We start from the raw sequence: 23,422 nt of genomic DNA, 5'->3' as shown, positions 1-23,422 counted from the left end.
ACCATTTTCTCCCAATAGGGAACTCTACTTGCCGACAGCCATCTTTACATGTGCAACTTGGAATTCCAACCCATGAAAGATATAGAGCACCTGAATATGCTCACTTTACAAATGATCAAACAACTCATTTGAAATTTGAATGACATTTAATTGCAGATGATAGGCTCGTACAGTACAAATATATACAGTATAATACAATCTGGTCACACATATACATTGCATGATGTAAGTATACACTCAACAGGCATTAACAATCGGTATTGAGTGGAATACGAATGGACCAACGAATATGACATAAAAAGATGCTTGAAGCTGATTTGAGGTCTTAACTTCAGTCTGCTTCCAAACTTGAAATTTCTGCCTGCCCGCTCTCCCCGAGAAGACACAGCAGTTTCTTGTATGCACTTCTGTTTAACAAAAGAGGCGGAGCTGTCAAGTGAAAGAAAGCAACAACAAAAACCAGAGTGTGATTGATGTACTTTGTCACCTTAAGGTGGCGTTCTTGCCCAGCCCTCTCTTGTGTTCGTTGCTTCTCAGAGCCAGAGACAAGGTGGGAATGAGGGCTTCAACAACAGGAGGATCTAAAATAGCCACCGTCTCGACAACAATGTAAACCTGCCTGTCATAGACTCCCTCGTTCTCGGCCACAAATGACCTTGGAACATGAAAAAGAAAACGGTAAATGCATCGAGTGGAGCCTCTCAACTGCAAACACTGCAGCACATTAATAACGGTTACCTTAAGACAGACAGCAGCTGCTCGCACGGTCCTTGTGCAGACGCGGCGGCACATCGCTCCACTACAAGTTGGACCGCGTCTGTGCTTGTCTTCCTCACTACACAAAAATAGCAAGGATGGGATTTCACTGAAAAGTTTTCATACACAATTATATGTTGACAAATTCATACATTAAAAATATTGTAAAGTTGATGTGTTACAATAGTTTATTTCACAAAGTAATAGCCATTGTTTTTAATATATATATACACATTTTAAGAAGGCAAATTGTGATCTTTTATATTTAAAAAATATTGTTATTTATGTAATATTCTAATTTCATGATATGAATTTGTTATTACTAATTTCAACAAAAATTATTACAAATAAAATCATGGAATATTCACTGTGTGACTCATGACTATATGAGTAGCACTACTGAAATATATACATTTTACATGGTTTATTGTTGAGCAGCTAACGTTAAAAGAGAGGTGGGGCACACCTTGACATACGCCACATGGAAATGAGGGTTTCTCTGAGAGTACTGTAAAAATCATATCGATTTAATGTAATCAATTTATTGAGGGGACACCTGTCGAGTGAAAAGTGGTCCAAAGCAACTGAAGCTCACCCTGTGGGTCATTGACCAACATCAGGCAGCGCAGTAGAGAAGGAAGCGGCAGAGTGAGGAGCTCGGCGTCAGAGTCGCTGTTGCGTCTTAGAAGTTCCAACAAGAATAAGAGGACTGACGCCAGGCGAGGTGGGGGACAATGACCTTTGAACTGAAGGAAGCTCTCACTAATCGGAGAACGAAAGCGGAAAATCCACAAATTGGGAGTGGAAATTTAAACTTGGGGCAGATTTGATTTTGGAGACCTACCAGACCACCTGCAGGACAGTCCTCCTCAGCAAAGCCCCGGGGCCGTTTGGGATGTTCTCGCATGCAGCCAGAAGCACGGGATGGTTGGCGATGCTGCCCAATGAAGGTGAGGTGGGAAGGAAATGGTCGAGATATCGACGGATGATGGACTGGAGCTGCTGCTTCAGGTACATTCCTTGTGACGGCGAAACGCTGCAGGCCACCGACAGACCCTGCAGAGACACGTGCCATTTGCGCCACTTAAATATATTATACGTTGTTTCTAACCTCCCACATAATACTTCCGATTTACACCGCTCAAATTGCTTCAAAAATTCACGCCTTCCTGATTCCACATTACTTATAGTTTTCCCACAATTCAACGTTAAATATCAACTTTTCCCCATTCATTTTTAATGGGACTGACATTGAACTTTTTCTAAGTCCCACTTTGCAACTGTGTTATACTGTGGGGCATAACTTGGTAAAGTGGACCGTCCAGTAACCAGGACGTCGGGGGTTCAAATTCCACCTCCGACTGTACATTGCAAATATATCCATGGCCATTATGCTAAGTGAGATACAGGTATACCAACTGACTTATTAGGAAATGCATTCAAATTTCACTGAAATTATTAAATGCATGTGATACCTTTCAGCATCAGATGACCATTTCCAATATAGATATGCCGTTAGCCATGACCTTAAACAGCTCACTTAGCTCACTGGTAAAACATCCACCTGGCATTGCACAGGCATGCCAGTGCGTGGGTTCAAATCCGGGTTGGACCCCTGTTTTTTTTCTCAACTTCAATTTCTGAAATAGCCATTGTCCAATAATTTCACATCCATTTTATTTAACTTGTTCACTGCCATTGACGGCTATAGACGTGAAAAATTCATTTGAACTATTTCTATTAGTTAAAAAAAAATCCACTTTTTATGCGATAAATTACAATTAAAAATTGTAATCGCCTGCCGTCCCTAATTTTTAACAATCTTTTCTTTAAAAAAAAAAAGATTATTAAAAAAAAATGTCTATGTTGTTAACAAAAGTGGGAAAAATGTTAAACTAACAGAAATAGTTTAAAATGAATTTTTGACGTTTATAGGTATCAATGGCAGTGAATAAGTTAATGTCATTCACACTACAATGACTAATTTGTAATTTTCACATCATTTATCTTTCAATTTACTTCATAAGCATTCCACATACGTTCAAATCTTAGCATTCAGCTATTAGCATTTATTGTTTACTATTTCCACGCAAATTCTGCAGAAATGACACTTTGTCTAGTTGTATTCTATCATTGTGTGTTTTCTGATTGTGTGTCTTGCACATTGGACCCAAACCTGCAGATAGAGCGGCAAGCTGTTTCTTAGAGCCGCTTCTTGCTGAGTGAGGTTATGAGGGAGGAGCAGCCGATCCACAATGCCGAAGAGCAACTGCTGCGCTTTGGAAGTGACCAGCAGGGGGCTCCAGTGCTTCACGATGCAGCCTGGCACACAAGGTCCAACAAATGATAAACAATTGTTTCTTGCCGGGACACATACTTCCTGAATTGTGTCATGTGACTCTTACCCACGGCCCAATAGGCCAGCTGAATTCCTTTCTGATTCTTGCTGACTAAAGATGGTTTAATATATTTAAGGATGTCTCCCATATAGTCCAGAGCTCTGGTCACCATGGCTGAACGCTCGGACAAAACCTGCAGTCCGCTGTACACTCGGCCCACGGCCTGACCCCAGGAAAAAATGATAGGCGAGAGAAAAGCAGGACACATCTCTCATGCATGTGTTTTGTACATAAAAGGCCAGTTATGTTATCAATCTGTATGCCTTATTTGTACCGTACGAGACTTGCAGTTCACAACGCGATAGTGACATGTTTAGAGTAGAGCGCACGTGTCGCCCGTGAGTACGCCTTCACCTTCACAAACGTCTCCAAGGCCGAGGTGGGCTTTGTGATGGCGGCTGTGGGACAGAGGTTGGCTTTCTGCAGAAGATTGTCCACCTCAGGAAGCAGCAACACTTGGCGGGTCAGTTCACAAAGCTGCTCCTCCAAAGCCACGTCTACAGGACGGCGGATGAGTCGGACACAAGTAACAGAGGGTTTCAACTTCAGATCTCAAACAAGGCTAACAAAAATATGGCAAGGAAAAGTCACATTTGTCTTTTCACCTACATGCTGGGGGGGGGGGGGGATTAAATAACTAACAGTTTAGGGACACCATCAATGTCTTTTTTAGTATAGTATAATAGTGTGACTATTCCACTCTCTATATTCACTGATACCGATACCAAGTAACTGATACTAGTACTTTGGGTACATGAAATTTGTATTATACCAATGACATTTTAAAAAGAACTTGTGTTTATTTCTGACAAAAGGCAAACGATCATTGGCAGTTTAAGTTCAAAATAAAAATTTGAATTTCAGAGTCATTTGTAATAAACTAACTGAGAGTGCAAATGACAACTTTTGAAAAATAAATTGAAGTGCAAAATAATACAGATTCAACTGTAAACTGTTGACACTGGATTTTTTTTTAAATCACATCATTATTTCAGATAAGCCAATATTGGCCAATATAGATTGTTTAGTTTTTTTACTTATTCAAAAAAGGAAAACTATTGAACAGATTAATGCAACACACTACTGTAAGCATTAATACCAGTATCAGCCACCATCTTGTTACAGTTTTCCGATCAGGAACAGGGGTTGACATTAACGTTGGCCCGATTGCCTCTGCGTGAATGTCGGACTACCATTAGGATCTTCAAGTTTTCAGACTGAAAACTTCTCGGGCCAACTCATTACTTATTAACTCATTCACTGCCATTGACGATGACGATTGATTTTAAAGCTGAAATGTCTTCGACCAGTATTTTTAGGCATAAAATTGGCTTGGTAGCGCCCCCAAGATTTTATTTTATTTTATTTATTTTTTTAAACTTCATCCCTATTTAAAGTAGCACTAAGGAACTTTTCAACCATAACTCATTCACTGCCATTGACGTAAAAAATTAATTTGAACTATTTCTATTTAACATTTTTTTCCACTTTTGTTAACAAGAGTATGAAAACCTAAAAAATAAAAAATTACTGTAAATTTAGAACAGATATAAAAATTGGTGATTAATCGCGAGTTAACTATTGAAGTCATGCAGTTAATTACAATCAAAAATTGTAATTGCCTGCCAATTTAAAAAAAGAAAAGATTATTAAAGATAAGGGGCGTCAGGCGATTAAATTTTTTAATCGTAATTAATCACATGACTTCACTAGTTAACTCGTGATTAATCACAAATTTTTTATCTGTTCTAAATGTACAATTAAAAAAAATTCTAGGTTTTCATACAGGTTAAACTAATAGAAATAGTTCAAATGAATTTTTGACGTCAATAACCGTCAATGGCAGTAAATGAGTTAATAACTGGTAGTTACTTTGGTGTCGTGATTGGTATCGGCCGCTGTCATAAGTACCCAATACATTGAAATAAGGCAGAGTAACCATTTTATTCATCACTTAGCTTAACTTCTGTAACTGGCATTGAGTGGAAATTAGCATCAGGTGCACAAAACAGACACAACAGTCAGAAGTTTTATGAAGTATTGTATACAGCGTTCCCTCGCTATAGCGCGGTTCACTTTTTGCCGATTTTTTTTGGGTGTGCAAAAAAGTGTATATATACACAGTGTGGTGAAGGGTTTTATAGTCTTAAAACCTTTCAAATAAATGTAAAAACATAAAGCTCACTACTTTGCGGATTTCATTTATTGCAACCTAACCCGAGCGGAAAACGAGGGAACACTGCATTACACAAAATGCAATAATCGGCACATTAAAGTAACACTGGAGTCGAAATGAAACCATGGAGAGCAAGTGCGGTTTTACCTGCTCTGCTTTCAGATGCACAAAAGTGTTGCTGTAGAACACATCGGAACCAGGCCCTGACCGACATACTTTGTGACAAAGCAGACACAACGGCGCCACGATCGCCGTTGAGTGAAGACACCAGCTCTCTGAAAATCACATCCATGGTCAAAGGGCTTCAAAAGTCTTCAAGGGAACATGATTTGGCACCAACAGTTTACTAGAACCCGAATAACAAATATGGTGTAAACCAAAGATTATTTTGCGTGAACACTCGTATGTGACAGACCAGATCAGAAGTGAGTATTTATTTTTTGGGGTAAGGTCCGAGTGAGTCGAACCTGTTTTGAAGCAGATGAGGAAGGAAGCGCGTGACAAGAAGTGGATGAATCATGTCATCCCAGGCGAAGCATTGCAAGATGGACTGAACTGGATTGGGTTGAAGGTCCTGGCGGGCAGAGGCGGGCATCTCCAATGCCAGAAGAGTGAAGCCTGAGGGCATGAAATATGAATTGAGAATGGTCAAGGTGTCCATGTTTCAGTTTGTGCATGCGAGATGTGCGTGTGCCATCATCAACTATCACAGTTGACCTTCCTCACCCTTCATTTATTCAAAATTCTTCTATCAATTCAAAAGGCAGCAAAATTTAATTTCGCCTCCACTCTCCTCTCCTCTCTGCGTGTTTTTCAGCTGACAATGTTACTGACCTGCAGCCGCATCTGCCAACTGGGCTGGCGGAGTCTGAGAGAGGCGTAAATCGCGTAGTGGGGGGAAGAAGTTGTCCCAGAGTGCGTCTGCTACCGCCAGGTGAGGCTCTTTCACAACATTTTTGCTCGCCATCCGGGTCAAGGTGGGTCCTGACTGGACACAGTGTTGGTGTGCCCGTCTGGAAAAACAGATAAACAAATAAGTCCAATGCAAAAGTCAAACCTAGTGTGCAAGATTACAGCTTCCCCCTCTCCACCCCTCACTTTTTCCCCCCTTTTTTAATATTAATCCTGTTTCTCCACTGTTCCTCTCTCACTGCTTCTTAAGTGTTTTCGTGCTTCCCTCCTGGGGGATTACTGGGGGCTGCGGTGTGCTGCGGTGTGGAGCAGCAGAGTGCAGGATGAGATGTGGAAGGAGAGGAGGATATTATGGGTATAGAGGGGGAGCCTAGTGCTGATCCTCTGTACACACAATGTACTTTGGCTCTTCTGGCTCATCCCTGGCCCTCGCCGCAGCCTCACGAGCAGCCCCACGGTGGCTGGCATTAGCCCAGATAAGCAGCTGAAGAAGCTGTAATCTCATTTAGACTGGAGGTGATCCTTCTGTCCCCCTCAACTGCCCAGACGGGGGTGTGGGGAAGCAGGGGTTGAGGGTAGGAACCCCCTCCCTCGTACGCACGCTATCCCAGCCCCATCGGCACGCAAACGCACACACATTTCACTTCTTCCCTTCCAGCAAGGTTGCATCTAATCCAGAGAGAGCTGAGACAATCGATTAGACTCTGAATTCATTAGCCTCGTTACTACTGCGGAATGGGCCTCTCACACCCATCAGCCCTCATTGTACAAGGCATCGTCAGAGACCCTACTTAATCCTGCTAACTGACATTCCTTACAAGGTGTACCCGCAAACACACACATACATTAAACGTGGTGCCAACACAACACAGACACCAAAAAGTGCTTGGGATTTGACTTCTGAGTTCAAATGCAGGCAAGATGTTGGATAACAGAGACTCTTCATGGTATATCCAAATAAATACAAAGTAATAACAGAGCAGGGCTGGATGCATGGAAGCAACTCGAACACATGGAAGAACAGCTTGAATGAGGAGTTGAGATAGGGAACTTCGACATGCTGAGAGAAAACCTCGGCTAAGGAACAGGAAAAGTGTCATTCACTCTCCCTAGGGCAATGCTCAATGCTATATGACAGAATAAAGGCCTATAGATAGTATTCACTGACATGACGGGGTTGCCAGTCTGCCCCTCATGGAGGGTGTCAGCTGTGTTTACACCAAATGTTCTTTTGTTATTGATGTTGATGATGACGTATGCGGAAGATTTAGCTCAACACTCCTTTGAAATGTTTGATTGGTAGAATCATTTGGATTACAAACATTTGCCGATGTCGCTGCCCGGACCGGACTACATGGCAACGTATGCTCTGAGGTAGGATGGCTCAAACCCAAAACACGGACATTTTTGCGTTTTCTCTACTTTCGTCTTTTATTGGTTGCTCTGTGCATTTATCATTTGTGAATTTGAGGTGAAGAATCTCGTTATCTTGGAACCAAGTTAGCTAATTTCCCGACCGCACTAGCTACTAACGCTAACATGTTACAACAAGAACAACCACAATTTTGTTGATTTTCACTTATTTTCATACACTTTAACAATTTCAACTTTTGGGCTGCTGGGAAAGGAAAATAAGAGACCTTAAGGAGGGTATTTGGAGAGATCTCAAAATCGAACATCTTGACCACAAATCAATTTTTAGCCAGAGCTAGCGGCTCACATACTGTATATCACATATCACATTATGGTAAAGGCCTTTTTACCATCTTACAATGACATTTGCCTTAATCAAAATGGTCAGAACACACTTTGGTAGACTTTGTCGGTTGGAAATCCTTTCGATTGATCTTTTCGCAATTCGCAATTCCGGACACTTCTTTGTCCGTTCCCATTCAACAATCCATGGACCCATGAACAGCACACAATGTGGAGCAAAGACGTCACGTGAATACTATCTATGGGATAAAATAGAAGTGACTAGACAAACTAATTCAGCGTTTCCGTTTCTATTAAGTGAATGCAAAAGTCAAACGAGATCATCTCTAGTGATTGGTCTGTTTAGTCACATGCTGTGATGGCTGCGAGCAATCAGGAGGGTGTACCTGTACGCTCAAAGCCTGGATTCCGACTGATGCTGACAGGGTTTCTAAGGCTCACTTTATTACTGGTAAGTACTTGTGACTATATATTTGATATTTGGAGAGGATTTTAAAAAATAATAAATTGAGATTGTGCAGTACGAAATCCACTGATTCATATTGTTTTCGCGGTCTCATTCAGGTGTTCCAAAGTACGATCAACAGCCTTGTTCCTCGCCTTGAAAGTTTATTGTTGTACGTCACATCTACACACCGTGCTATTATTTTCTTCCACCAATCAACTGCGCATGCAAACAAACAAGGGATCCTCCCATACAAGGATCCAAGCTTTAAAAAAAACACTGATGACTGTTCTACCCTCGAAATAACAAAACGACAACACAGAACCACACTTTTGGAGCCAGAAGGAAATCGACTGTTTTATTGGTGTGGTGAGGGATATGAATAAAATGTGTTTTATTGACGGTAGAATGTAAAAATAAAATGATGTCTATTTGCATCATGACCTTGTGCGTCACCGTTTAAATCGGCGTGTTCCCTATTGCGTTGTATACATTCGTAACTGTGTCCACTCACGCATGTAAACGGGTCATCTCAAATGTTTCAGAAACCAGAATTTTGACCTTAACCCACATACTGACTGCATGTAAACGTTGTCTGAGATGTGGCCCACATTCTCCTGACAACAAAAGGCGAGAGATATCAAGTGAGAGGCTGTAATGACCTCAAAGGAAGGCCGGCCTTCTATTAAGCCAAGGGGACTGCTGTTAATTGGTTCTGCTGAAAACAGATCCAACGGGTTGCGCCACTGCCATCTCACCTCATCAACCAGCGGCACCCCCCACCTTACCACAGCTGAGAGACATGGCAAGGAATAAAACTGAGGAATTAGGCTTGGGACTGGCTTCTTGTATAAGTGCCATCAAGGGTGAACACTCGGGACGCTCCACTTCCTCAGCCATTGGCACAATAATCATCTTAATGTGTGCAGATTCCACGTGGCTCTTAATAGGTATAATGATGCACCTGCTCAATTTGACAGTTAAAAAAAATTACCACAGTTAATAATTAATCATGTAACATGGAAAGCACAGGGAGACCACAACGATAAACCAGGAATTGACAAGCTTAATAGTTAGTTTTAATTTGTGGGAGTAACAAAAACAAAATGTATACTCATTTTTCGTTGTTGTTGCTAGTTAAATGGGTCAGCGGAGGCTGGCCCATAGCAGAGAGGGCCTCTGGGATTTCTCTTTTCCACTCTTGCCTTGGCCATTAATGTGCAAATGTGCGCCCTCCTAACCCCGTGATGCGAGATGAAAAGTTAGGGAATTAGGTGCACTAACAAGATCTTGTGCTATGGGAGCCAGACATTGAAATAAGAGAGTAACACCAAGGTTAGGTTTCACTTGTAGTGTGTGTAGGTGTATAGCTTTGTGTGTGCAGTGGAGAAGGTGGGATGTAAACACTAAAGAAATAATGAAGTATGAAAACCCAGTAATAGTACCCTGCACCTCAAAGCTTTATACTGTATTACGTTTTCACATACACAATTACACATACAGTTGTGCTTGAAAGTTTACATACCCTTGGGGTAGATGTAATAATGCCCATCAAATCCCCAAATTTGTGGCAATTTCATATTTTCAGGGGTTGAAGTTGACATAAGTAGAGATGTGCATGTGAATGTTGGTGACGATTCATAGCATTTTGTATCATTAATCAACGTTCAGCTTTTGCAGATTTAAAGTTGTGCTCATTGTAAACTTTCAAGCACAACCGTAACTCAAAACCCTGTAAACCAATCATCCAGCTTTACCTCCGCTACATTACACTTGTGGACCTCATCTACACCTGAGTCCCAGTATGTAACTAAAGCTTGCGTCCTACAGGTGACCCTGCCTTCATGACCTTCAGACTAGCTGCATCTCAAACTGCTTTTCCCATGATCCTGATAGAGTCCCATGGGCCTGTAACACTATTCAGGACTCCGTTGGTGAGAGGGACCTGCAGGTTATGTGGTTCCCTGAGACTTGTGTTAACTATACTAGTTGCTTTGAAATTGCCTCCATGACAATTTGGCACTAGAACCCAACCGATTTATAGCGCATCACCAATAAATTGTTTGTCAATATGTAACCGATGCTGCTCCACTTCGTCTGTGCTTTGGTGCACTCTGCCCGAGTGTCACACAGCAACTTGCAGCACACACACACAGGCACTCGGCTGAGAAAAACAGCTTTTGTTTTACTCCAATGTAAGCTGTGACTTTGTAAAACAATAATGATACGCTTTAGTGCCTGAAGTCAATAATGTCCTCGCAGTAAGACGCTGTTATGTACCTTGGGAAGAACATTCTAGTTTTTTTTTTTTTTTTAGTTTTGAAGCAGTGTTTGAACACTCTGTAAATTGCATCGCTCTGACTAAATAAAGACATTATGCAACTGTTAACCCATGTCCACCATTATCAAATATGAGACATTAAGACAATTATACAGGATTTTAAGTACAGTCATTTCTGGACTACAAGCCGCTACTTTTTTCACTTGCATTCGACCCTGCGGCTAATACAAAGGTGAGGCTTAGCCATCAGATCACAATGGGGCGCACTATAAAGGAAGCACAAGAGCGACAGGCAGAGCAAAACAAACCAAGTGAGCCCAAATACAGTAGGAGAGACAGAACGAGAGCGAGACAATTTGCACCCTCATTATGGGAAAGAAAGTAGTGGAAACCTGGTGTGGTAACAAGAAAACACCTGCGAATTACAGTCGGGTGTGGCTTTTATGTGTAATAAACTCGAGTATTCCCCAAATTTAGCTAGCGCGGCTTATAGTCAGGTGCGCCTTATAGCCCAGAAATTACTGTAAAAGTGTAGGTTGTGTCTATGAAATTAACAAAGACTGATTTGTACAGTAAGTAAAATCAGTGTTCTTCTATTTTATATAATAGGGCAATATATCAGATATTGGCCAATGTATCAGATAATATCTTTTTAATAGGGCTGGGTATGGATTCTAATTTCCTCAATGGATTAGATTTTGAAGAGTTCAGTTCAATTAGATTCGATTCAATTCAATCTGAAATTGCTTAATTATGGAACATAAATTCTTCTTCAATATCAAGTATGATAAAAACATTACATTCCAAATTAAGTTACTGCAGAGGCAGTAACTGGGTAAATTAATTAGTTTATTCATGAAAGTAACACGTGTTATAATGATATCATAAAGTGTTACACAAACAATGTCATGGTACAGGCCTCTCAGTGCTGTTCTTTTTTTCATTTCAGTTTCGGAGTGATTGAGGGGGCGTTCCTCCAGCGCCGCACCTGCGGCACATCAGCAAATTAGGACTTTATATAGACCCAGACGCCAACTGGACTTACAGGCATAGTCAAATGTGTTTTTCGCCATAGTTTTGCTCTACTCTCGTCTTAGTTGCTGCGTAAGTTTTGCTACGTCGTTTTGTGTTTTGCCTTTTTGACTGTTTTCATGTTTTATTTATTGTCCCTGAGCTGTTATTTGCGGTGTTCTGTTACCTTGCCTTTTGCAAGCACCTTGTTTTCCCATTTTTGTAATCTGGCTCGGTTTTGTTATTTACACGATTTGGACTGTAATAAATCTTTGTTACGCCCTCACTGCTGCCCATGATTCTGGGATCCACCTTTCCAGTCACTATTGGACTCTGACAAACATTGACATCAGCAAGGATGAGATATGAAAATATTTTCATAATTCTAATTCAATAATTGTAAATATAAATTCTGAATTACCTTAAAGTGCAATAAATTAGGTCTTTCATAAATGTAAGAAAATTCAAATAATTGATCCATGGATTTATGAATCGATACCAGGCTGGAGAAGGAAAATGGATCCGATGTGATTATTTGATTGTTTGAAACCAGCCCTACTTTAAGACACCAATATTGGTGATTGATTGTGTCCAATGACAAAGATAATTCAAATGATGTGTGGTAACATCAGTGCCAGCGTCTGAGACAGCGCCAGCAGCAGTGAGTCTTGTGGCAAAATTTCACACTTTCTGGCAACATTTGGCCTCTGTTTCTATTTAAAAACTGGGCAAATTCTCTGGTAGACTTAACCACGCAACTTGCGTAGATAGCTAGTGCGAAAGGGGGCTTATGAGAGAGAGAATAGTAATCAGTGGGACAAAAAACTGAGAGAGAAAGGTTGGGAATGTGAGATGATTACCCTCTCACCTGAGCTGAGCGAGGACAGTCTGCAGAAAGCCAAGTACCGAGTTTAGTTCGGACTGACGGCAGGCCCGCAGCAACCAGTCAAAGCCTTCACTGAGAAGTATTTCCTCTGATAAGTTGAGCCGGCTGCTTGTTTCAAACACTTCAGCCACCCCCTCCAAGTATGATCCAAGAGGCCCCCAGAGGGCAAGTTTACGAGACATCTCGGTTGTTTTGTTGTAGAACTCCTTAGCGATATTGTTGAAAGATGTGGCCAGCCCACTAGCTAGGGGGCCAAGATCCAAGCCTTTCTCCTAGACCAAAGAACACAAATGTCAAATGTCCTGGACTTCCAAATTAGTCTTACACCTTTTGAATGATCAAACCTACCTGAAATAACAACACCAGTGCCAGCTGTCCCCTCCACACCAACGTGCGGTATCCTGGGGGGCAGTCAGATGGCAAGAAGGCCAACAACTCACAGATTTTACTGGCAACGTCCTCCACCTCCATCTTCCTGGCAACCACTAGAAACAGAAGCAGGAAGTTCATGAGGCCGGCCTCCGTCAGGTCCTTCATCTTCTTTGAAGAGAATTTGGAGCAAATCCTGAAAAAGGACAACAACGCTAGTGATAGGACAAGAAAACAATAAACACTTTGGTTTATAGTGTGGTTGTTTATTTATCAGATATAATTATTAGATAGTTTAAAGAAATTAGTGCAACATTCAACACAAAATGTTGTTCCATTTAGAATCACTTCAGAGGTATCATCCTTTTTTAGTCTGCAGTGACTAAACTTTCCACTCCCATGATGCTCTCGACCACCTGCCTCCATCCCCCTAACAGCACCAAGGGGGAAATCTGGCCAGCCATGTGCGTGCATGTGTGTGTGTGCGTGTGTCAGGGGGCGGGGGGGTGTTAAAGTGGGAGACGGAATAAGAATAGCGAAACGCCCAGCATTCTGTTAGATCCTGGGGGCACTGTAGAGAAATGCCTTTAAAGATCATGTTAAATGTCAGAGACACTCAGACACACAGCAGTAGGCGCTTGGTCCCTCTCTACAACCAAACCAATTTACAGCAACACCAAAGAAGGATCAATAGAAACACACACAAACATACACATTCACACACACACTGCCACACTTCTAGTTCACATTCTGCTCACCTGTAAGAAATAAAAAAGAGCCCATTACCCCCCTTCCTCCCAAAACCACAGACAAACAAACATGCCAGCCTGCACAGGTGAATTGTGATGCTACGCGGGTCAAAACACCAACAGTGACATGTCCCGAGACAGACTACTGTCAAAGTTGGGCTGGATGATTTTGAAAAATTATCTAATTGCTGGTGCAAAGTTGCAAGTCAGTAAATCAGATTACAACAATAAAGCGAAAAAAAATGAATGGCTTTAACACTTCAACTACTCATGTTTCATAAAACAGTGACATGTAAACATGTGGATTGTACTTCTTCAGCACTTAATTTAGCTTATAATTGAATAAACAATAAATAATTTATATATATATATATATATATATATATATATATATATATATATATATAAAATTTTATTTTTTAATTAAAGTTTTCATGCACTTGTTAACATAAAAGTCGGGGGGGGAATTAACTAATAGAAATATGGCTGCATCTTTTAGTCACTGATGCTGTAATTTCATAATAATTCATAAAATGCAGTTAAAAATGTACCGAAGTAAAACAGAGGTTGCATGCTGCATATGGAATATTGATTGGACACTCCAAATTGTCCATAGGTGTGATTGTGAGTATGGTTGTTCGTCTTTGTGTGCCCTGCAATTGGCTGGCAACCAGTACAGGGTGTCTACTGCCCGAAGCCAGCTGGGATAGGCTCCAGCAACCCCGTGACCCTTGTGAGTACAAGCGGTTAAGAAACTGGATGGATGGATGGATGAGCAAAGTGAGTAGCCAGACTGTAAAAAAACGAGTGATTTGCGTTGGTGATTTTTCTGCCACCAGATGGCATCATTGCATTAAGAGCCATCCAATCTTTAACATGAAGTAACTTGTGAAATTCTACACATTTTTACCCTAGTCTCCACAAATATATGCATTATTATTCAATTTATTACTGCTAAATTTTGACGTGGACGTGTCTGCTGAATTGCGACTGTAATTCCCCCAGTACAGGCTTTCCAAGTAAGGGAAGATCATTAATCGCGAGTTCAAAAAATTAGTTAGTAGAACATTAAATTAACTCACTAATTTTGACACCCCTAATATATATAAAGCATACCAACCAACCAAAGTAAAACAGAGGTTGCATGCTGCATATGGAATATTTAAAAAAAGATGAGCAAAGTGAGTAGCCAGATATTTCAATAGATGAACGTCTGGCATCTCAAAAGGATATCAACGACACACTGGGGATTTTTGCCGTTCTCCCCCCTGTTCTATTTGTTTATTTGAGACCGTGTTTTCCCCGCAGCCAAGCAGATGTTCCAAATTTCTGGTTCTGGAGATTAACACGGCTAAAGTGTCTCGCATCAACGTGGCCATGAGGGATGTTTCCCTAGGCCAGCCAGGATTACCCAAATATTATAGGAATACAGTAGAGCCTGCTGAGGGGGGTAGGAAGAATGATAGCTTTGGTTGAGGGAAACGAAGGGGGGTATCTGGCCACGTTCCAGCAAGCCCCCTCGCTATCCATGTTGGAAACCACCACAGCTTTGCTAAGGCGAATTACCCGCCACGCTCGTTAGCTAATTAGCCCCCATGTCTGCAATGCTACTGAGCAACATTCCAGACAGAGGGAAGTCATTAGTCGGACTTATCTATGGCTGCCTCATTTTGGGACCCAGCCTGCATGTGATATGTATATGATAATCCAAAGACTGTCACTATACATCGCTGCCATACAGGTTAAGGAACAAAATAGACTGTATTTATAATTAATAAATGAAGATTTTTGGACAAATTAACTGAGTCAAATAGGATCATTCCCACAGCACCCAATGATTTCTCATGACACAACCAGTGTTCTGAGAATCACTCACCTAAAAGGGGACAGTCTCTGAAAACACACCGCAATTCTGGAAAGAGCAGGTGCTGTTCTATTTGTTTTTCTGTGATGACGCGCAGGTGGCTGACTAGGACACCTAGTAATTTTCAAAAAGCTTCATGCAAGATGGGCTCTTCCCATTAAGACAGAAAAGCATAGTGAAGCGCAACTACTGTATTGAGCAGTATGTTGCATGTGTGTCATTTGACACGAGATTTGGTTTCATGTCAACAGTCAAGCTTTACCTTCCTTTGATCTGTCTCTGTGGTACTCCCCCGCTGTCCTGAGACAGGCACAGCGCCAGCACTCGGAGAAAGATGTGGAATGAACTGGCTGAACGGTACAGTTGGGTGTGTGCTGGGGAGCGCAGAGGAGACGGCTCGCAGTAGGTGCGTACCTGCTCCAAAAGAGACAGGGGTGTCTTGCACAAAGTGCCCAGGCCGCTCAATCCAAGCCACGGTACAGTGAATGAGGCACCCTAGATTACAGAGACAGAATACAACTATATATGACTTTGGATATTACATCAAATTGACTATAAGCATTTTAATTAGGGCAAACAGAAAGAGACCAAAATTCTGCAAGTAAATGAAGCACCTGGCCAGAACATTTATTATTGCCTATAGCTGTGTCAAAGCACCACTTTTCTATTAGAAAGGGTTATGGCCTGTATGACGGAAGCTCCACCCCTCACCAAGGTGGCACCAAAGAACAACTTCTGTTTATTAGACGAGGCTTTGGCCTGAGCAAACAATGGAGGATAGGTTTCAAAACAATTAGCGATTAGGTGAATTCACAAGTACTACTGAATCATGAATATGCCGGGGAACACTGTAGTAGAGAAATCGATTTGAAAATGGCATTTGTATGCTTGTTCTATTACCAAGTCAGTCAATGTTTTCTTTCTTCCCAATGTGTTTCAACTTAACACAACGCCACTTTATTTATAAAGACCATTGATGTATAGAAAGTGCTATAAACTAAATAACACAAAATAAGGTCATTAATAAAGATCGTAATTAGATAAGTAAATAAAATTAATAATGAATTAATAAGACAAAAATAGGTAAGTGAATAAGTAAATAAAATAAGTAGCAATTAATTAATAACACAAAATACAGCAGACACCATAAAACACTGAAACAATGCTGAGTCTCATGCTGAGGCAAAAGCCCAAAAATTTAGATGCGTTTTAAAAGTGCCTAAAAGCCTAATAGCGAAAGGTCTGAAAAGAGAGCCTTGGAACATTTCCCACGTACCCTAGTTTTTTTGTTTTTGTTTTTTTTAATTAAATGAGGAGCATAACAGATAATAGCTGGGTGTGTGACGTGCATTATCCAAATCATACCTCAAATAGTCACCTTGCTTTTTCCTTGTTTTGATTAACCCCTTCCAATGAATAGAGAAAAAAAATTAAATGGCATCTAACCGTTTATTGCAATAGATATCGTTGGAGTTTAAAGAAAATGAGCTGCAAATACCTCCGCAGCAAAACCTAAAAATAAGGTTGCATTAGTACAAATTAAGCCAACCACCCTGAAAAGCACACCAAAGCCTTAATGGAGCCCGAGTTCTCTCTGATCTGTTGCTAATAAACACCACAGACACTTATTATATGAGGAAATTCAGTAGATTACTACTTAACATCACTATGGATGTAAAGTATTTGACTAAATAAAATATTTGACCTCACCAGGTTTTTACTGTAGTAGTCCCAAAGGGTGGAAACGGCACTGGTACTGGGTTTCCACAGCAGACACATAGAGAGACAACAATGCACATGCATTCTGATCTGCTCCTCTCCAAGACCTCCCTATGATTATACAGACAAATACACATACAATGCAAACCGGTGCTGTAATCAACACTGACCTTAAAAAAAAAAAAAGACTTGTTTTTATTATGTTTGACAAGTTATAAAAAGATGCTGACCTGCGGCTTACAAGTCAACTTAAGCAACTCTTCAACAAATGCCCAATTGTCATCTAGGGATGCCTGCAGGTATGGATCATGGAAGAGTTAGTATGATACACAAAACAAAATAAACAACACTTATTAACATACTCATATACTGTAGATCAGAGGTTCTCAAACGTTTTTACCCCTTAAAGTTTAATTAGCGCCCCAAAAACCACCAAAACATAAATGTAGTAACATAGTAGGCCTATGTGCTCATCAAAAATGAGGTTTTATTCCCAAAACGTACATTTCATATTATGGTAAGACACCGTAATGATATCCACAGCTCTTAAATATACAGTAGTAAAAAATAAAATAAAATAAAAAAGAACACTTAAATGATGATTCAATTACCACACTGACACTTTGACACACTTTTACAAATTATGTAATTCAAAACTATCTATTGAACATTGTGATGTCTTACCACTTACCTCATCTTGTATTACGCCATTTGGACTGCACTGGCCTGACATTGCTAGATGAGTGAGCAGCCACCATGTGAATCCGAGAGGGTCTTTGCAGTGCGTAGGGAGGCCACTGAACTGTTCTGTGGCAGGTTGTCCTGACACTAGAGGCCTCAGCAATGTGTTCATATAGCTCCAAAAGGACTATGAAATAAAAGGGACAAACTAATGAATATACATCTAATTTTTACAAATATGCAATTATGCACACATTTGCATCGATATCACCTGTGAATGTAGCGTTTTATTCCTGTATTGCAAAAGATGAATGATCAGGATCCACAGCTCTTTGGTGCAAGAGCAGAGGTAATGATGACTGCTAAGAACCTCTGTAGGCCTCACCTAAAAAAATATTTAAAAAAATAAAAATACAGTACACTGGGAATATAAACATATTTCCTCCAAATACTCACTATTCGGCACTATTTGCAAACTTTTTTGCGGCATTATTTTTGTTTGTTTATTTTGTGGGAAGCAAGCCTCCATTTTTTGTAGGAAATGTATTGTGGAGGTTCTTTAATGGGGTTTTTGTAGGTTTTTGGCACAAGGACGGGATTCCTGTTTAGAGTTGTGCAATTGTTACATGGCTATCCCAGCTGCAAGCACACAGAACAAAAGGATTTTCCTCCAGCTAGAAATAATTTCCCATAATAGCATGCATCACGTTGACGCTCTAGCCTTAAAGTTTTTTATAAATTTGGTCTGTAAGCAGATTTGCAAAGCATTCCCGTATTGTGTGATTTTTTTTAATGTTAGTACTGTACTGAAAAAATATCAACGACCATAGTATCAGCGACTAGTTGAGATCTTGGCTTTTATCATCATGGAATGAATTTTAATGAAAGTACTTGTTCTCTCTTCTCTATAACAAAAACACAACAATAATACACGTGGCTCAGGAGGTAGAGCCGGTCGACCAGTAACTGGATGGTTGGCTGTTCGATCCCCGCTCTCACCAAGTCATGTGTTGTGTGTGTCCTTGGGCAGGACACTCAACACACATTGCCTTCAATGCCACTCACATTGGTGTCTGAAAGGTGTGAATGTTTGGTGGTGGTCGGAGGGGCCGTAGGCGCAAACTGGCAGCCACACTTCCGTCAGCCTGCCCCAGGGCAGCTAAGGTTACTTAAGTAGCTTACCGCCACCATAGAGTGAATGTGTGAGTGCATGAATAATGTATCCATTGTAAAGCGTCTTTGAGTGTCCAGAAAAGTGCTATATAAACTAGTGATGCACCGAATATTCGGCCACCGAAAATGAGGAAAACATGCATTTTCAGCATTTGGCCAAAATAAAATTGGAGCTCAAAAAATATTGCTGAAATAGGATGTTGTGGTAACGCAAGCAAAAAAACTGCTGCAAGTATGTATGAATTAAACGCCGGGGTGAGCGTTCCGCCTCAATGTTAATTAATGAGCAGTAGCCGAAAGCTAGCCCAGGCTAACCCAGTCGATGCTATCTCAAATCAGCGGCGAGGAATATTGGCAACGGCACAAATAGTTAGCTCCATATGGTGTGTGCGCCAGCGAGAGAAGAGGACGCGGAAGACAACACAAGGCAAGTGTGTACGTGTAGCAGCTACGCGTTAGTTTACAGCAATCAAACTTTTTATTGTGCAACTAAAGTGTCGTAGCAAATTGTTTGCTGCTGAAATGGAAATAACCCCCCGTTAAATAAGCAACACGGCGCCCGGTTCCTTTACATGAGAAAATGAATTTATTTCACATGACCGAGACGAAAGCTGCGTTATCAGCAGCGACCCAAATCAATTGAGGTTGACGAGTGACGACACTTGAAAAAGTTCACAAAAGTAAAGCTTCATCTCCAGATTATTACGTCCAACAATGTGCAGAAAAGCACTGTGTCTGTGTGCTAACGACAACTTTATATATCATAGAATAACAAACGCGATGACATGACACTGCACTTTGTGCTTAAAGTATGCTTGTGGATATTCTCATTCATCCACCTCATTTATTTCTCAATCATTACTGTAGTAATATGTGTTGAAAATGTTGAGTGGACTGTAGCTAATGGTGAATCTGAGTGATATTAAACATTGTTGGGCGGTTTTTGGTATGTTTTTTGTTTTGTTTTTTTATTATTTTTGGCGTCTCAGTTTTTGGCCAAGCGCTTCTCATTTCCAGTTATCGGTTTTGGCCAAACATTTTAATTTTGGAGCATCCCTAATATAAACCAGATGCATTATTATTATTATTAAAATTCACCTTGCTGTATTTGCCCATGGCCAGGCCAGTAAGGTCACACAAGAGGCTGCACAGGTGTTCCTCAAACAGACTGGTATCAGTCAAGTTCTCTCCCGTCAGGTTCACAAACTGGTGTGCATACACCACCTGGCCTGGGCAGAAGAGGATCAAAAATGGTTAGGACCACGTCTAAAGGTCAGAAAAGCGTATGCCTGTTCTGCTAGCGTGACGACACATTACCACCAACCTCAAGAAAAAAGAAACTATACTTTTGTGTCTATTAAACACTTCCACATTTTTCTATCTAAAAAGTGTTTGTCCTATATATTGTTAATGTGTGACAATTACATTGTTTAAAATCATTAAAGGGCAAGTAACCCCCCCCACCCCAAAAAAAATGTATTGACAATAATATGTTCTATACAGCCATACTAGACTAAATACAGTATTCTAGTTAATATTGCATTAGTGGAATATGAGTTACGCAGCAAAATCCAGTTTTTATCAGTATCAGAAGGTGGCCATTTTGCCACTTGTTGTCGAGTGAAAACAACATCACATTTGCTTAGGTCTCAGGTAACAACCAATCACAACTCAGCTTCAGAAACTAGGTGAGCTGTGATCGTAATTGTCTGAGCATCTGTGATGTCATCTTCAGTTGACAGCAAGTGGCAAAATGGCCGCCCCCTTAGATGGATAAAAATGGCCGGATTTTGCTGCATAACTCACATTTCACAAATGTAATATTAATTAGAATGTCATATTTAGACTAGTGAGGTCACCTACAACATATTCTTGTCAATAAATGTTTTAGGTTGATTTCCCCTTTTGTCTTTTACTAAGTCATCATAAGCTGCTGTTTTTCAACATATTGCACCTTGCATCTTGTGGCCAAACAAGTGGAGGATCTCCAAGACTGACCAGTGGATATCAAGGTGAAGGTGCAGCAAATGCCAAGAGGGAGGAAAAATCTGCGGAAATAACGCAGAATATTTTACCAGCAAGATAGAACACCATCAAATCTTTGGACTTCTAAAACTTGTGTGTGTGTTTGCTTGTGTGCCGTTCATCAACATTTTACACTCACAAAGTCATGAATTTTGTTTTTCATATTGAATTTTTTTTTTTTAGTCATAACATCTACAGCAACTACAAACTTATTGTATTATTTCTTCACAGATGTGCCATATAACTAACAAAAGTTCCTTTTGTTTCCTTCTTAAAGTTTCCTTTATGTAAACCCAAACCATTATGCGTACCTTTCCAGGATTCTGTATAGTGAAAGCATTCTGAATATTGACGGGCAGGTCTTTAAGACGTCCAATGAGGAGAATGATGCCAAACAACTCTTCCACTAGAACAGATGGAAATTGACCCTCCAACTCCTCATAAGGGTGGGGTGGATGTGCATCGAGGCTGCAAGAAATCTTCAGGTGTCTGAGCAAATAAAGTCAGATAGATTAAAGAGACAATACACAGAAATCCCGCCAATGGTTCTGTGTTATAAAGATTACCTGTGGAGGAATACTTTAACATATTGAAGAAATGAGACACACTGCTGTCTGAGCTCAGAGGCCTCATAGTGAAGGTTGCCTCTTTGACCTAAGACACACAAGACATTTTTCGACTCAGACTGCATGTAATCAATATTTAATCAACATAATAGAAAATGTAGTTGTCCATCTTGGCCCACAAAAAAATTGCACAGTCAATGTTTCTTCTGACATGTATTGTAAATACTATGCTATTTACAGTATGGTTGTTAATAATAGTCTACTGAGAGGATCCCCCCCCCCCCCATATTTACTAAAAGCCCAAAAATTTGACACACCTGCGGGATAGATATCAAATCATGCTTACCAAAGTCATGTGAGATCTGCTGTGCCATAGTCTCAAGCCTGTAGACCTTTTGCCTGAAATGTAACAAAAAGCCATCAAAAGTATATTCGTGAAACTGGATTGAGAGTTTTATGTTAATTACAAATTAGTGGTGAGCAGTCCATGGTGTACCACCTCACTTGCGACCCTAATGAGTACAAAGCAAACTGCACAGAAAAGGGATTGATGCACAGATGTTCCTTGGAACATGCAAACGGAACTGAGCTTTGTGTCTTGTTTTAAAACTAATAGTAGGTTGAGATGTGATCGGACCTTTACTGTTTTATTATTTATATTGCTTTTACTATTTTTTTTAGTGTTGTTGCCTATTCTGTGCCATTTTCTGCCTATTTTGTGTCCTTTTCTTTGATTTTTGTACAGCACTTCTGTTGGTGTTGTTTTGAAAGTGCTTTATAAACAAAGTTGGATTGGATTGTTTTACCTGAGTAAGCCAAAGAGTAGCTTTGTTGACTCAACCAATGCTGTCTCTGTAACCCAGGTTAAACCAAAGATCTCCACTGTGTCACTGTCATACTCTGCAGGGGCTGGATCGAGACACAGCAGCAGCCTGCGTAGTGGGTCCATATCATGTTATTATGGTTTTGTTAATTCATGCAGCAAATATGTAAAGCACTTTTAATGAAAATGTTTTACCTTTTCAGTGAACCTCTAGCAGTGTACCCCTCACTTGAGACTGCCCCAGTTGAATCCTCCTTAGCTTCAGCGCAGCAGAACCATGGTGGTCTGGCTGGGGAAAGCTCACACAGACCATCTGTTGGGGAGACTGGAGGGGTGAGGGATTGGCTGAAGTCGTCTGCCATGCTGCCCTTCACTCGCACCTTAAATTTGAAATAAATAAATAAAAATGCAATAGGAAGCTTGAACACAGAAATGCCGCAAAAATAATGTTGCGGTAAATTCAGTTGTGCGTTTACAGTGAACCCCCACAATAATTAATAAGACGTGAACGCGCTTTAGAGAATGATAAATTTGTTAGGTCATGTCCGTAATTTTAACAGTGCCGTACTAGTGTTGCTTTACTTGACTCCAATCATCGTAAAATTAAACTCAAAACATGTTTGGCTATTTAAAAAAAAATCAAGCGGATAATCGAACTGCACTAAATCATGAACAAACCTTTACTTGTTGTCTTTATATGGAAGATGTATTCCGTTCATTTGAAACAGCTTTCTGTCAGCCTCGTATTGTTTGTGTTCCGGGATTGTCCCGCGCGTTGACATTGCGCATGCGCGAAGCAACGTCGATGTCTTTGATTGGTCCGAAGTGTAACAATGGGCGTTGATTTACAAATACAAGTCAATGCTGCTTG

At 40.6% G+C, this 23,422-nt stretch overlaps 1 protein-coding gene across 1 annotated transcript; it reads right to left on the bottom strand.

The window, feature by feature from the left end:
• Positions 1-133: 133 nt before the first annotated feature.
• Positions 134-23,356, bottom strand: mms22l (MMS22-like, DNA repair protein). Its single transcript, XM_077575833.1, has 26 exons — positions 23,230-23,356; positions 22,747-22,931; positions 22,535-22,660; positions 22,075-22,127; positions 21,729-21,816; positions 21,474-21,651; positions 21,092-21,185; positions 20,236-20,366; positions 18,236-18,349; positions 17,975-18,151; positions 17,514-17,576; positions 17,275-17,394; positions 15,827-16,059; positions 12,931-13,147; positions 12,565-12,854; positions 6,166-6,344; positions 5,799-5,949; positions 5,479-5,606; positions 3,510-3,652; positions 3,162-3,318; positions 2,933-3,078; positions 1,601-1,812; positions 1,352-1,518; positions 739-835; positions 488-655; positions 134-407 (listed from the first exon to the last, which is right to left on the bottom strand). The coding sequence occupies exons 2-26, from the start codon at positions 22,911-22,913 to the stop codon at positions 332-334; spliced, it is 3,675 nt and encodes a 1,224-aa protein (XP_077431959.1). The 5' UTR covers positions 22,914-22,931; positions 23,230-23,356; the 3' UTR covers positions 134-331.
• Positions 23,357-23,422: the final 66 nt, after the last annotated feature.

This window comes from Vanacampus margaritifer, chromosome 9 (assembly GCF_051991255.1).
Source record: "Vanacampus margaritifer isolate UIUO_Vmar chromosome 9, RoL_Vmar_1.0, whole genome shotgun sequence".
In the NCBI taxonomy this organism is placed as follows: domain Eukaryota; kingdom Metazoa; phylum Chordata; class Actinopteri; order Syngnathiformes; family Syngnathidae; genus Vanacampus; species Vanacampus margaritifer.
The sequence above is the reverse complement of the archived record's forward strand: the minus strand, read 5'-3'. Positions and strand labels throughout refer to the sequence as shown.

What these genes read in the sequence shown, in the direction of transcription:
- mms22l (XM_077575833.1), bottom strand. Translation starts at nt 22,913, where the DNA reads ATGGCAGACGACTTCAGCCAATCCCTCACCCCTCCAGTCTCCCCAACA. An exon ending in CTACTCTTTGGCTTACTCAG is followed by an intron (nt 22,128 to 22,534) that starts GTAAAACAATCC and finishes GTTACATTTCAG; the next exon opens with GCAAAAGGTCTACAGGCTTG. An exon ending in CACTGGTGTTGTTATTTCAG is followed by an intron (nt 12,855 to 12,930) that starts GTAGGTTTGATC and finishes TCTTTGGTCTAG; the next exon opens with GAGAAAGGCTTGGATCTTGG.